The sequence below is a fragment of the Ursus americanus genome, chromosome 8 (genome assembly GCF_024610735.1).
Source record: "Ursus americanus isolate L20-20 chromosome 8, mUrsAme1.1.p, whole genome shotgun sequence".
NCBI classification, from domain to species: domain Eukaryota; kingdom Metazoa; phylum Chordata; class Mammalia; order Carnivora; family Ursidae; genus Ursus; species Ursus americanus.
Genome location: NC_142134.1, coordinates 22,960,943 through 22,975,968, shown reverse-complemented (window position 1 = coordinate 22,975,968; position 15,026 = coordinate 22,960,943). Strand labels below are relative to the sequence as shown.

General features: G+C 39.4%; 1 protein-coding gene across 3 annotated transcripts in view; it reads left to right on the top strand.

The window, feature by feature from the left end:
• FRAS1 (Fraser extracellular matrix complex subunit 1) overlaps positions 1–15,026 on the top strand; it is a 413,106-nt gene that overhangs the window by 311,378 nt on the left and 86,702 nt on the right. For all 3 annotated transcript variants that reach the window (XM_045790212.2, XM_045790198.2, XM_045790207.2), the window contains 6 exons: positions 3,436–3,567; positions 4,650–4,775; positions 6,773–7,020; positions 12,710–12,858; positions 13,030–13,192; positions 14,681–14,816. In XM_045790212.2, the coding sequence (XP_045646168.2) occupies positions 3,436–3,567; positions 4,650–4,775; positions 6,773–7,020; positions 12,710–12,858; positions 13,030–13,192; positions 14,681–14,816 (954 nt within the window). The remainder of the gene's footprint in view (positions 1–3,435; positions 3,568–4,649; positions 4,776–6,772; positions 7,021–12,709; positions 12,859–13,029; positions 13,193–14,680; positions 14,817–15,026) is intronic.

The following is a 15,026-nucleotide window of genomic DNA, read 5'->3' as shown; positions in this document are numbered from 1 at the left end:
CTCATCTCCCATCCCCACTTCCCACCTTTGGCAACCACTGTTCTTTTTATTATCTTCCATAGTTTTGTCTTTTCCAGAATGTCATAGTGTGAGAGTCATACAGTATGGAATCTTTTCAGATTGGCTTATTTCCCTTAGCTATATGCATTTAAGGTTCTTCTGTGTCTTTTCATGGCTTAGTAGCTCATTTCTTTTTAGTGCTGAATAACATTCCATTGTCTAGAAGTACCACAGCTTATTTTATCCATTCATTTACTAAAGGACATCTTGGTTGCTTCCAAGTTTTAGCAATTTTAAATAAAGCTGTTATAAACATCTGTGTGCAGGTTTTGTGTGGACCTAAGTTTTCGTCTCCTTTGGGTAAATACCAAAGAGTGCAATTGCTATATCATATGATAAGAATGTATTTAGTTTTGTTGAAAAAAAAAAAAAAAGCCAAGTTGTCTTCCAAAAGAGCTGTACCATTTTTTATTCCCACCAGCAATGTATGAGAATTCCTTTTGCTCCACATCCTCACCAGCATTTGGTGTTGTCAGTGTTCCAGATTTTGGCAATTTTTATTGGTGCATAGTGGCATCTTATTATCATTTTAATTTCATGTCTCTGCTGACATGCAGTGAGGCATATTTTCTCATGTGTTTATTTGCCATCTGTATATCTTCTTCAGTGAGGTATCTGTTAAGGTCTCTGGCCCATTTTTTAATTGGGCTCTTTTTTTTTGTTGAGTTTTATGAGTTCTTTGTACATTTTGAATAACAATCCTATATCAGATGGGTCTTTTTTTTTTTTTAAGATTTTATTTATTTACTTGACAGAGAGACAACCAGCGAGAGAGGGAACACAGGCAGGGGAAGTGGGAGAGGAAGAAGCAGGCTCCCAGCGGAGGAGCCTGATGTGGGGCTCGATCCCAGGACTCCGGGATCACGCCCTGAGCCAAAGGCAGACACTTAACGACTGAGCCACCCAGGTGCCCCCAGATGGGTCTTTTGAACATATTTTCTTCCAGTTTGTGGCTTGTCCTTTCATACTCTTGACCTTGTCTTTCCACAGAGCGGAAGTTTTTAACTTCAATGAAGTCTAGCTTATCAGTGATTTCATTCACCCATGGTGTCTTTTGTGTTGTATCTGAAGAGGCATCACCATTCCCAAGGTCATCAAGTTTTCTCCTGTGTTGTCTTCTAGGAGTTTTATAGTTTTGCATTTTAGGTGTAGGTGCATGAGCCATTTCGAGTTCATTGTTGTGAAAGGTGTAAGAGGTTCCCCTTTTTTAAGGAGAAAAACTTCTGGAAACTGGTAGGAAGCCATCTCCTTTAGGAGAGTTTTGTGAGAGAAAATTTTAAATTGGGCTCAAAATGAACTAAGGTGGCAACAAGCCCTGGCCCCAACATTAACCCATAGAATGAGGAGGAACAGCTCATTTGGTTAATCAGCTCACATGAGAAGGAAAGCTGATATTCCTGACCAGGCTGCTTCAGAGTAAGCACAGCCGCTCTGCAGAGTCGTCCTGAGCAAGGAAGATACACGAGGCAAATGGTGCTTGCAGGAGGCCTCTGACCCGAAGAGGCAGTCTGGTGGCTTCTCAGAGAAATCAGAAATGTTGCTTAAAGGGACAGCTAGACATGTAATTGCTAACATTTTGATTGTAAGCTCTTATGTTTGCTTACAAAACTCTGCACCCCATTGATATATTTTCTAGTTACAAAATATGTACCAGAAAATAGCTTTCTTCCATTTACTCACAGAGGCAAAGATACAGCTTGGTCACACTGACAGCCGTGCGGTCTTACCAAAGCTCTTATGTTTCAAGGCCTTTCCCTCCCTCTTCTGTAAAAGCAAAGATGTTGAAGCCTCCCTGAGGCTCTCCCCCAACTTAAAAATGAAATTGATGTAAAACACTTGAAAAAGTAAAATTATATCTCACAATTGTGATTCTTATTTCAGGTAGGTGCTCTTAACTTAGACTCCAGGGGCCTCAGAGAATCGGAATCTGCTGAAATTTATGGAAAAGTTCATATGTGTGTCCCCCAAGCCCCCAAAGGTTAGGAATTGTCTGTCCTTATCTTTGTTGATCCAGAGAGGAGATTGAGTGTAAACGAAGAAGCAGGGGCAATAATTGTGACATTTGGCTGAATGACCAGAGCCATAAAACCTTCAGTCGCAGGGGTGCTGTCTCCTCTCCTTCAGTAGGGCTATTTCTGGACTGTTCTAGGACATGGAGTGTACCTTATAAAATCCAGCCATATCTTTTAGGTCTGTTCTCAAGGAAAAAACAAATCTAAAACCCAGATGGGATCTTTACTAGCAGTCACTGGGCAGTGCTTTACTTTGCTTAAGTAGATGTCAGCTTCCTACGGACGTGCTACTGAGTCCAGAAGAAAGTGATGAAGGAAACCAACCCATATGCAAGCATATTACACGTTTAAAATAATCAACAGTACAGTTTTCTCAGTAGCCACTACAAATACACACATTGGTGAATTGGTGGTACAGATATTCTTCCAAACCTGGCTTTTAGAGAAGAGACGGTGTTTTAAGGTACAGGAAGGTGGAAATCAGAGTCAAGGGCTGGACAGTTCTGCTTCCATTTCCCTCAGGTGATCAGTGCTCACTTGCATGTCAGATAATCCAGGGAAGTAAAATCTTAAAGTCATCGTTCTATTCACAGTGGTATCCTCCATTTATTGCAATGCGTGTAACAATCAGGGAAAAAACAAATGGGTCTGCTTACCTCCCAGAAAATGCCATCCGAGATACTAGTATGGTTATTTTCTGTCCTTTTTAAAAAGTTCTTTCTTCATGAGACATAGACATGTCATTTCTAAACGACATCTCTTGAAAGAAAATATTTTTCCAAAACATGAGGAGAATGAATCAAAAAATAATTCTATAAATAAAAGTCTTTTATTTTTAGATTTTATTGATTTATTTATGTATTTGACAGAGATAGAGGGAACACAAGCAGGGGGAGCAGAGAGGGAGAGGGAGAAGCAGACTCCCCACTGAGCAGGGAGCCCGATGTGGGGCTCAGTCCCAGGACCCCAAGATCATGACCTGAGCTGAAGGCAGAGGCTTAACTGACTGAGCCACCCAGGTGCTGCTCCCTCATAAATAAAAGTCTTTATCGGCATCATGTAAGAGTACAGATTGTATAGTACTTTCCTTTCCACTAACATTTACTAGTATCACCTTGTTGTGAAACTTGCTTCTTAGAATGACTTTGTTTTTATGGTCCTTTAGCCTTTTCGTTATCTAGTAGAAAAAGCTTTGTTAGAATAGCTCACAGTATTTTCCTTGCTTGCTTACTTGTTCCATTTGTAAGCATCTCTTCGGCGTTTTAAGGTAATCTAAAAAAGCTTCTGGCTACATATTTATGGAAGTAGCCTTATGGTGACCAGACTACACGTTGATGTGCGTGTGTGTGTTTATCCTCTCTAGTTTCAGATGGAGCTCACACGAGTCCAGAGATGGTCCTCACCATTCATCTGCTTCCCACTGATCAGCACCTGCCAGCATTCTGGGTCACAGCTCCCCTGCTCGAGGTCAGCCCAGGAGGCAGTACTGCTATAGGTAGGAACCGAGCCTAAAAGAAACATGCCTTTGGAAATGGAACCATATTTCAGCAGCAGTCCCTGTTTAAACCTTTTGATGGTTGCCAAGAAAGAGTGACCTCTTCTTCCAGAAGGTATATGTGTTCTCACCTGTATCCTCCCCTCTGCCCATTTCCATGCAAACAGAAGCAGCACAGAGAGAGGGAAATAAAGCCTTCCGAGGCCAGTGTTCAGTGATGGAATACAGCACAGAATGTATTTCCAGCCTCTAGGAGTTTGATTTGGTGCCGTCACTAAAATATAAAGTTAACAAAGGAGAGCAGAGAGGAGAAGGGAGGGGAGCAGTTTCAGTGACTGCCCTTGTTTTCTGCTTAGAAGGTAAAGAGTAACAGGAGAAATGGCAGATCACAGTAACCTTCAGAAGTTGTGAGGCGTTGGCCCGGTTATTCCATACGTGATTTTATTTTCCTCCTAGTGTACTTACGCTTCAGGAGTTTCTTTACTCTTTCACCAAGTACTTTTTAAAAGCAAACAGTGGATGTTGTGGTTTTTGTTAGTTGTGCTCTACAGATCCTTATCCAGTTTCTACCCTTGAGTATTGGCCTGAAATTAATTATCCTGCAATTTCTAAACCAGCCACATATACAAGGACGACAGTCACTTGCCCCCTATTCTTTCTCACTTCTGTGATGGCCCTAACAGCAGTTGTTAAAACAACTTGGCTCTTCTATAGATTCAGAAAAAGAAGGGAATAAATAATGAAAAGCAAAGGCATTTTCTGGAAGAAAACCTACCCCAGTAGGTCAGGACCAACCTATATGTCGGCTTCAGGGCCCTTATTTGTATGGAAAGGCATTCTTAATTCAGAACTACCTACTTAGAAGTTAACTTCTGGAAGTAAGTTAACTACCTGTAATTTAGGAATTAATTGTATCATCCGTTTTCACTCTTCTGTGGTTGATTGGACTTCAACAGTGCCCACTTCTATCCATCAGATTGCCCACAGCATGCTTTCCAGCCCACCCTGTCACTTTAATGGAGGCAGGGCATACAGTTTTTAATGTACACATCCTCTCACCATCATTTGTCTCCTGACTGCAGGACTTCAGCTGGTAGTAAGAGATACTGAGATAACACCTGAAGAACTCCTCTTTGAGCTCCGGAAACCTCCAGAGCATGGCATGCTCCTTAAGTACCCAGCCGAGCTCCAAGGGCCCATGGCCACAGGTAGCTGCGTCCTCTGTCATTGGCTTGCTTCGACGGTTTCTTGCTCTTTGGTTTCATGTGTCTCAGAAAAGAAGTAAAGCAACTCCGTGGGACAAACTAGGAGGGGATACTTAGAAAGGAAAAACTTTTAGCTCTTAGTCCATTGGCTGAAATATTTAGGACTTCCTTTCTTTGCTCTACCACCCACAACCCAAAACTATGAAGCTGTTTCCTCAAGTTGTAGGTGAAATTAGTTGAAATTGGTTGATTTATCTGGAGTAAATGCACCTAGAACAACCTCATACGAAGTGTCAGGTGCCGCCTTCCTGTGGTTAGTTCATGGAGATGAATTTGTCTCCCTTAGTCTAGTATGTTAATCTTCACGGTATTTTTAGCACTGAAACTGATAGCCTAAACTACTTGTATCTTTATCCATAAAAAAGGAAGCACATTTTTTAAGTAATATCTTTGTGATGTAACACCGTGGTAGGTCATGTGACCAGCTTTCCAAAATAATATTTCTTGTACTTTCTCCAATTATAGAAAAATAATACATGTTGATTGTTTAGAAAGTATAGAAAAGCACAAGGACCACAGCTATATCTAATTGTTTAATAGTTAGCCCATATATCAAAGTGAATATTATCTCTTTCAAAGTAGTCACTTTGGGATGCTAAATGCTTATTTCAACAATCTGTACTTTCTCAAAACCTTTACATAATTCCCAACAGGCATGTAGTCATGCACTCTTTTGAATATCCCTGCAGAAAAAGGGAGGCAAGTCTTTGACCTTGAAGTTAGATAGAATTTGAAGAACAACCAATAGGCATTTGGGAGTCACAAAGGCAGATTTTAAAAAATTTACCGAATGCAAGAAATATCATCAGAATAAATTTCTGTCATCCTAAGGGAACTACTTAAGGAGCATTACCAGTCAGAATCCAGTTTCCTTAACATTATATTTAACCTATATTTGTGTAACTAATATATAATATCTAAAGATGTTTATAGAATATTAGTTTTATTACTTTTTTTAAGCACAGTACCACTAGCACCGGTAAATCATAATAACACAGTGTCAAAGAGAAGCTTAGAAGACAAATGCAGAAAATGAATGAATTCTTTAGTCTCATTCATAACACCAATTATTAGAGCCAATAATCTGTCTGGAAATTGAGTTTAATATAACATTCAAGAAGACCAATTCTTCAGTTGTACTCTCTGGAATCCTTGGGGCCCACCCATGACGCTAAAAGGCATTTCTTATACAAAGGGTTCCATGACCAAATAATTTTGAAATGCTTTAATATTTCTATATTGAAGATTCTAAAATTCTAATAAATCCTGCAGTTCAAAATTTTTTAGTTTTAAATTTTGTTTAAACCTATTTTTCCCAAAGTTATATGACCTTGAAACTTTTTTCACACACCTATGAAATCTATCACAAATTAGTACTCTAGACCTACAAAGTTTGGATTTCTAACTTCAAGTATGTTTTTAAATTTTTAGATAGTTTTGAATTTAGAAAAACCTTCTACTCCCAACTAAAACAAAGAAACCGCTACAGGTTCATCAAGCATGATTTATTTCCTTAACTTTTTCTGACACTGAAATTTCAGTGTCAAGACTAGATCCAAGATTAGGTTATTCTAAAGACTAGAGGCTTGGCCTTTACTCTCTAGAACTAAGAATGATGACTGGATCTTACAGAAGCAGATTTGAGCTCAGTATGACTAAGAATTTAAACAAAATTAGAGCTATCTCCAGTGGAATTAGCTGCCTTGTAAAGCAGTGAGCCTCCCACCTTGAGAACTGTTGAAGGACAGGCTAAATAACCCCTTTTCAAGAGTGGCGTAAAGGGAATCCTGTACTGGGTGGGTCGTTGGACTAATTAACTTACAACTCCCAGAGTTTATCATCCTATATGTACTTTGAAATCCTGAGAACAAAGGTGTTATATACATGAAAAGCGTTATTCCCAGACGTAATTGGTTTGCAATTTGTTTTATTCTCGAAAGGTGACACTTTCACATATGAAGATATTGAGAAAAACGTTCTACAGTATCTCCACGATGGCTCCTCTGCCCAGGAAGACAGCATGGAGATCTCGGTCACAGACGGCACGTCAGCTACAACTGTGGACGTGAAAGTGGAGGTGTCACTGTCAGAGGACCGGGGGCCTCAGCTGTCTGCTGGTGCCTCGCTGAGCATTACCGTTGCTAGTAAAAGCACAGCTGTAATCACCAGGTCACACCTCGCTTATGTTGTAAGTTCTTACCTGTGTCTTCTTGTTCACTGCACCCTCTCCCTGGGCTTGACTAGAAAGCAATGCCATGGCTAAATACTGAGGGCATCAGGTCTGTGGCCATATAAGGAAATTTTTTTCTTAACTTCTCCATAGCTCTACTCCACTATTTATCCTGGCTTCTCCTAGTGTTTCATGAGCAGACAAGTGAATGAGCAGAGCTTGATGGAAACACAATGAGATCGTATAGGGGTGGGTGATGGTCAAAAGGGAACAGTGCTCATGCCGGAAGAGCCCAAGTCTCCATTTTTTAAGCTCCATCCATAATATTTCAAATGGGAATTTTCAGGAAAGAGCATTTTAGAAGAACATACCTGATTCATGACTAATAAGTAATAATATTTCATGGCCCATTGAGAGGAAGCCCACTTTCACCAGCTTTGGTCTCAGGGCCAGTTCTAGACAGAATGCTGGCACATTCCTTTGGCAGTGCCTCTCTGCCAGGTTTCCTAGGCAAGATTACCGACTCACCCTCCATCCCATGCCCCAACAGAAGCCGTGTGTTTAGGACCCTAACTTGCTAAGTGACCCTGGTTAATTGCGCTCCTCTTCTTTCTTTGATTCTACCTCTGGAGCTAAGAATAATAAGGATAATTAATTTTATTTTTCAGTTATGTGTGTTGTAAATGTACATGAATTCTCTGTGTAAACATAATGAATAGTTTTGACAAATACCTTGAAAATAAGGATGGTTATCTGAATGGTAATCATTCTTAGTATTGAATTTTTCCTTACCAATGTTAAAATTCCAACCAATGACTGGGCCTTTTTCTTTCTTTCTTTCTTTCTTTCTTTCTTTCTTTCTTTCTTTCTTTCTTTCTTTCTTTCTTTTTAAAATACTGTATAGTTTTAAGTAATCCTTTTCTGGGCTAAAGAGTCTGGCTATAAAATCTAGTCCTGGATAGTAGCATGTAAGATAAAGCATTGGCCTGGGAACAATTGCCTCAATTGCTTTAGCACAGATTTTCCCCTCAAATTGTCTTTTCTTAAATTATGGGAAACTGCATTCCACCCTGATTCTTCTCATGGGTCTAGTATAGTTTCAGAACAGCTTTGATTTTGTGTTTTTTTTTTAATTGACAGGTGATTTTTACCATAGGTTATGGTCTTTTGAATCTTATGAAACTCATGAATTCATAAAAATGTATGAATACAGATTTAATCAATAGATCACCAAGGCTTGAAAAATGTTTGACAGGCCAAAATAGCTCTCCAGGAGCAGTTCCTGCCCATTAACTGCATATTATAAGCTGCATATCAAAACGCGAGCCCATTGGCAACTGAACATGTATTTTCAGAAATTGATTGAATGTGAATTTACCCAGTAGAGCAGAAAGACTCCAAAAGGACTATTCTAGCTTGCTGAAAGCAGAGCATATTTTAAAGACTTAGCTAAGTTATATACTAACTTTCTCTGAGGATTGTAGAAGAATTTTGTACTTAGTGTCATGGGGAAAATTTTTCCAGATATGCATGGTTAGTGAGTTTGCAGCGAACATCCAGAAAGGTTGGAAAAGCCATCTGAAATGCTGGTTGTAAGTGGAACAGAATATAAAAGGATAGGAGCAGGGGAGCCTGTTTTTAATTAGAGTGTCATTAACTGCAAGAAGGTGACATGGTGTCAAGAGAGACAAAAGGCAAAAATGGGTTTCTGTGTGATTTGCTTTTTAATGGTGGTTCCCTATACAGTTTGCTATGCACTGCAGGTAAACAAGTAGTGGAGGGATGTTTTGTAGTTAGAATGGATGAGTTTTAAAGCAGGCTTACCACTTACTAGTGTAGTAACCCTTGGCAGGGTACTTAACTCTCTAGGACTCAGTTTCCTCATCTGTAATGTGGGGGAGGATGATAGAAGATTAATCTTAAAAAGCTAACAGCATGTCTGTGCACCAGCCAAAAATACAATAGTTCAAAATATGATACGATCTCCAATAACACCACATAACACATATCTAGGAATAAATGTAACAAAAGATGTGTAATTTCTAGCAAAAATTGATACAATGCCCAACTAAAGAAAATCTAGAAGACTCTCTTGACAAAGTATTAGAAATAAAGGGAGAATTTACCAAGGGGTCAGATAGAAGATCAACAGAGCAATAGCATTGCTAGACATAAGCAAAAAATAGCCAGTAAATGTAACTAAAAAGATGATACCACTTATAATAGCATTATAAAAATCATGTCTGTTAGACTAAATCTAACAAAAACTAGACAGTACGTCTACAGGGAAAGTTGTAACACTTAATTGGCAAACATTTTTTTAAAAACACCCAATAAATGGTGAGACATGGCACATGCATGAATAGGAAGACTTAGTATCAAAAAGATATCAATTCTCCTGCAGACTGATCTTTCCATTCAATTGAGTTCCAGTCAAAAGCCCAATGTACTTTATGGATCTTGATAAGCTGATTCTACAATAAAGAACGAAGGGCCAAAATTCTGAAAAAGAATGATAGGAGGGCAGGGGCTTGCCCTATCAAATATCAAGATTGATTGTAAACCTGCACTATTTAAAGTAGTATCACACAAGAATATACTAGAGTCCAGAAACAGACCGACACATGGGACTATAGTATAAAACAGATAAAGTAAGCCAGATTGGTGGAAACAGTAGGAACTATTTAAAATATAGACCTGTGCAAAATGATTACTCATATGGATAGAAAAAGAACTTGTAGTTCTCCCTCACACTGTACACAGAGATTAGCTTCAGGCAAATCAAGCATGAAATTTTACAATTCTTTATAGTATCTAGATGAATATTTTTAGATATTGGGAAAGGGAAGAATTTTTTAAACGAGAAACAAAAAGTGATAACTATAAAGATTAAAGATTGATAAACTTGACTATCTTAAAATTAAATTTATATTCCCCCAACACACCAGAAATACAGAAAACAGACAAGTTACAAACTGGAAACAGATATTTGCAATACATATAAACAAAAATAACAAAGAAAATATAAAAAAATGTCTGCATATCAAGAAGAAAAAGTTAACCCAGTAGAAGAATGAACAAGAGACATTAATAGGAATTTCAGAAGAGGAACCCATAGGGCCAACAAATATAAAAAGAGATAACCACTTTTTTAGGCATCAAGGAAATCAAGAAAGACTATATACCATATCATACCAATTCAACTGGCAGAAATTTAAAAGTCTGAAATACCAAATGTTGGAGAGGAAATGGATCTGCAGAAGGTTCTTTGCTGATGGAAGGGTCAACTAGAACAAACGACTTTGGGAAGGAATTTGGCATTGTCTTGTGAGGATGAGTGGTTCTGTATCCTAACCATTCCACTCCTAGATTCCTCTCCGGGAGAAAGTTTCCTATGTACACCAAAAGATATACCCAAGAAAATTCATAGCAAAAGTATCTGTAATAGCAAAAATATTGAAACAACACAAATTCCCATCAACAGGATAATATAACCTGTGATATACTTACTCTACGGAATATTAGACCACCCTCGGAACAGATGAAGTGTTGCTGCATACACCTGTATTGATGGGTCTTAGCAGTCCACCATTGAGTAAAAAGGAAAGTAAGTCCCACAGGAGGAAAATCTAAGTCTCTTAAGTTTTTAAAAAATAACTAAAAATACTTTGTAATAATATATCAAATAATATCAAGAAATTCAAGGAAATGAGAAACAAGACCCAGGGTGATGGGAGGCCCAGGGACAGGGTAAAGGAGGAACACATACATAAGTGTTAATTATCAGTGTTCTAGTCCTTGTGTTGAATGGTGGGTCAATAGATGTGTAAGTAATAAAAAGAAAATGAAAAATGAATTAATACAAAAGGAGTGAGAAAGTAGGAAAATTACATGAGAACAAAGTCTGCATTCTTAGATTTTTTGCATCCATGATATCTTAGATATGCCAAAGTAGTAATTTTCCTTAATTATAAAAATAATTAATAATTATTTTCTGAATTTATGATAGCATTTTCAGAAGAAAAAACCTTGCTGATTTCACACTTTTTCAAACCCAGCAGTCATTTGAGATTTGAAACATTAAAATAAATGTGCCTGACATGAAATAAGCATTTCTTTGCCAGATTTGCCAATGTGGAATTTTGAAGCTATTCATTCTAATCAAGAGCCAGGAGCTCTATCCTTGTAGTTTATCACCGTCTCGGAAGTTAATACCTTAGAACTCTTAGCTGTCTTTTAAAAATTCTCTCTCCGAGGGTGCTCACAGTAATATGAGGAAGTAGTCTGTTGGAAGTCTGCATGTTGTATTTGATAACCCATGTGGAAAAATAGAGAAACTTTTAAAGTATAAATTTAGGGGAAATTTTCTGAAGTTTTGCAGCTTTGATGAATTTGAGTTTCCTTCCTTACTAGTGTCAGGTGATGTAAGGAGATTTGGAAAAGTCTGTGACCTTGCATTGAGGCTCTGACCTGTCTATTTAAAAAGGCCCCTAGGGGTAGAAGCAAGAACTGACTAAAACCCTCTGCCCCAGATCACCCGGTATCCTGAGCACATTCCTGATCCATACGTCAAACAGCTGTACCACATAGCCATGGAAATTTGCATTTCAAAATACACTTGGCCATGCAATATTTATTTTCATTGTTGCTGTGGTAAAGTGCCAAGTGCCCCCATGTTCACAGCCAACTGTTCTAAAAGATGAATGACTCAGGGAAACTCTCCAAGAAGATGTTGCCGGCCTCCTAGATATTTCCACAATATCCTTAAAGAGCAAATTGTTCATTAAGACATACGATTGTCCACGTAGAAACACAGAAAGCCAATTTTATTTCCCAATAAGCAATGCAGAAGGAGAGGAAAATTGTTAAGATTGGTCATCTTGAGGGTTGAGCATGTAGGTTCTGTCCTGCTGGAATGAAATAAGATTTCCTAAATTCTTCTGTTAAACTAAAAGTTTTACCATGTCAAATATTACTTAGAGTGAGTCACTGGCTAAGCTAAGTAACTTCCCTTCTTTCTGTTTCACAGAATTTTCTTTATCACTATATTAGGTGTTATAATGGAATTTTACCTGTTTCTAAAAAGCAAACCATTCTTTGAAACTCTAAAAGAAACCTACAAACGTCTTTATAGGAAGATGACTTATATCTCCGACCATGTTTTGTTCTTCACTAGATGCACATAATAACAATGCAACCCTGTGTGGCTCTTATAGCAACAACAGGGCATCTCTTTGTTTTACGCCCCATACCTAAAGTGCATTTCCTCACTATTGTCTTGAGCTACTCTTGAAAGAAGACATTATCAAAGAGGTATTTAAGAAGAATAAATGGGGGGCGCCTGGGTGGCACAGCGGTTAAGCGTCTGCCTTCGGCTCAGGGCGTGATCCTGGCGTTGTGGGATCGAGCCCCACATCAGGCTCCTCTGCTATGGGCCTGCTTCTTCCTCTCCCACTCCCCCTGCTTGTGTTCCCTCTCTCACTGGCTGTCTCTATCTCTGTCAAATAAATAAATAAAATCTTTAAAAAAAAAAAAAGAAGAAGAATAAACGGAATTTTCATGCACTTTGAAATGGTGTTGCTTTATCATAAAGGGAAAGAGACTTTTTCAACTGGCAGAGACGTAAGCACCTGTGATCTCTTAACTACTGGAGGTATTTATTCCTACAAATGTGTGTTCATGTCTTGCTTCATATTTGCCTGATTAGGATGATTCTTCCCCCGACTCAGAGATCTGGATTCAGTTAAGTTCTCTGCCCATGTATGGTGCCCTTTTAAGAGTGTCAGGACCTGAGGTGGAAGAACTCTCGGAGGTTTCCAATTTCACAATGGAAGACATCAACAACCAGAAAATTAGGTATATAACCACTTTGTATTACTTGACGGAGTTTTTAAAAATGGCATTAAAATATTTAAGCAACTAACCAGTAGCTTCCTCGAAAGATTATATTGATTAAACAAAAATGCAACCATCTTACCTGGCTTGTTATGTAGCTCATTCATTTGATTCTTGTCCTCACCTCTGTAGGTACTCAGCTGTGTATGAGACTGATGGTAATCAGGTTACTGATGGCTTCCATTTCTCTGTCTCCGATATGGACCACAACCATCTAGACAATCAGATGTTTACCATCATGATCACTCCTGTTGAGAATCCACCTCGAGTCATTGCTTTTGCTGACCTTATCACGGTAAACAATTCTCAGATCAATGAACAGAGAGTGCTGTGGAGAGCTGGAATCTGTTCTGATGTAGACACAGGATTTCTGCCTGAATTGGCTGCCAAGTTCTTCCTCCAAACTGTCTAGGCAATAGTGTCAAGATATGCATGGTTTTCAATCATGAGTTTTTTAAAAAGTATGAAAAAATATGTGCAGAAGATCAAATAATTATATTTACATTATTTAGTCAAAAATATTTATGTGCTAGACATAAATGTTAGATGTGTGTAGTATTTTGTGTACTATACTAGGTGTGTCTAGCAGTGGGAGTAAAATTATAAAAGGACTATATCTTTTAGGAGTTAAAAATCTAATGTTTGCAAGAACTAAAATATGGGGATATGGACTATGTCCCCAAGTCACTTCTTCAGTCAATACTTATCACGGTAAATATTATTTACAGTTCCTTGGGGTGGGGAGGATGGGGGCCATATGACATATCCCGATCATGAGGTTACCCAGACCTGAGGTCAAGTGCTGGTTCTGTTATTTACTAGCTGAGTGACCCTGGACCAATGATACCCCCCAGTACATACCAACACGTGGTAGGGATTCCACAAAAGTTAATTCAATCTCCTTGTCCTGCTCTGTGTACATACCACAATGCCAAAAACTCAGGAGTTTTTCTGGTTTTGTCAAGCAACTGAAAATCCATAAAATGGAGTTATTTCCAAATAGTTTTGATACTCCATACCTTGGGGAACCCCTTTGGACCTTCTCCATCCCCAGAGTTAGGGCGGCCTTCTACTTTGTACCTTGTAGATCTTCCTACCTTTGGCCAAGCATTGTTCAGAGTGAAATGGCTGGGTCATGCCCAGCAGGGTAACAAAAAACACCAGGATCCGGTTGCAGAGTTAAGGTACAAAGCAGGGCCCTGAAGGAAAAAGTGAGCTCAGGCAAGTGCTTTTACTCAGACGGATTTGTTTTCCTCCTTAACCTTAAGATAAGCACTACCTTTCAGGTGTGTGGAGGGAGCCCTTTCTTCCTGCACCCCTATGACCGCGTACCGTAAGGGACTGAGTGGGGCTTTCCTGCTGGGTGGGAGCCCCTATAGGACAGCCACTCTCGCAGTATCCTGGGGAGGACTGGATCATCCTCAGGCTGCAGGCTTTGGAAGCTTGATAGGGAAGAAAGGCGGCCATCCTGCCATGCAGCTGTGCTGAGGTGGGTGATTAGAATGGGCCAGAGCTGCTTTATAACCAGATCCATCACTGAAGGAAGCACAACTTTGAAGGGAGACACAGAAGTCGCGGTGTCTGAATGAAGCTTTGAGAGGCGCTGACAGATTGCCTGGCTCCAGCAGCATGCACATTCTTCATCTCGTCTATAGACGATCTGCCTCCTCAAAGAAGTGGAATCGGTGCTGGAAGGTCACCCCAGGCAGCACTTTTCAATTCAGTTCTTTTTAGTGCAGTTCTGTGCAACCGCCCAAGGACTATACAATCTTTTCTTTCTTAGGTTGACGAGGGAGGAAGAGCCCCACTCTCCTTTCACCATTTCTTTGCTGCTGATGATCAAGACAACCTCCAGGGAGACGCCATCATTAAGCTAAGTGCTCTGCCCAAATATGGCTGCATCGAGAACACCGGAACAGGTACCCGCAGCGGCAGGGCTGTAGCATGGCTCCAGACCTGTCAAGAAGGGAGGGCTGGGGGAGGCAACTGCCTCCAGTCAAACCTGGACGTGGGGGACTAAAGACGAATGGATCCATTTTAAAGAAACGGGAGGAAGGAAGGTTTCATTCACTCAGAAATCTACTGAGCGTCTTCTGTGTGCCAGGCACTTTTTTAAGCACTAGGGATAT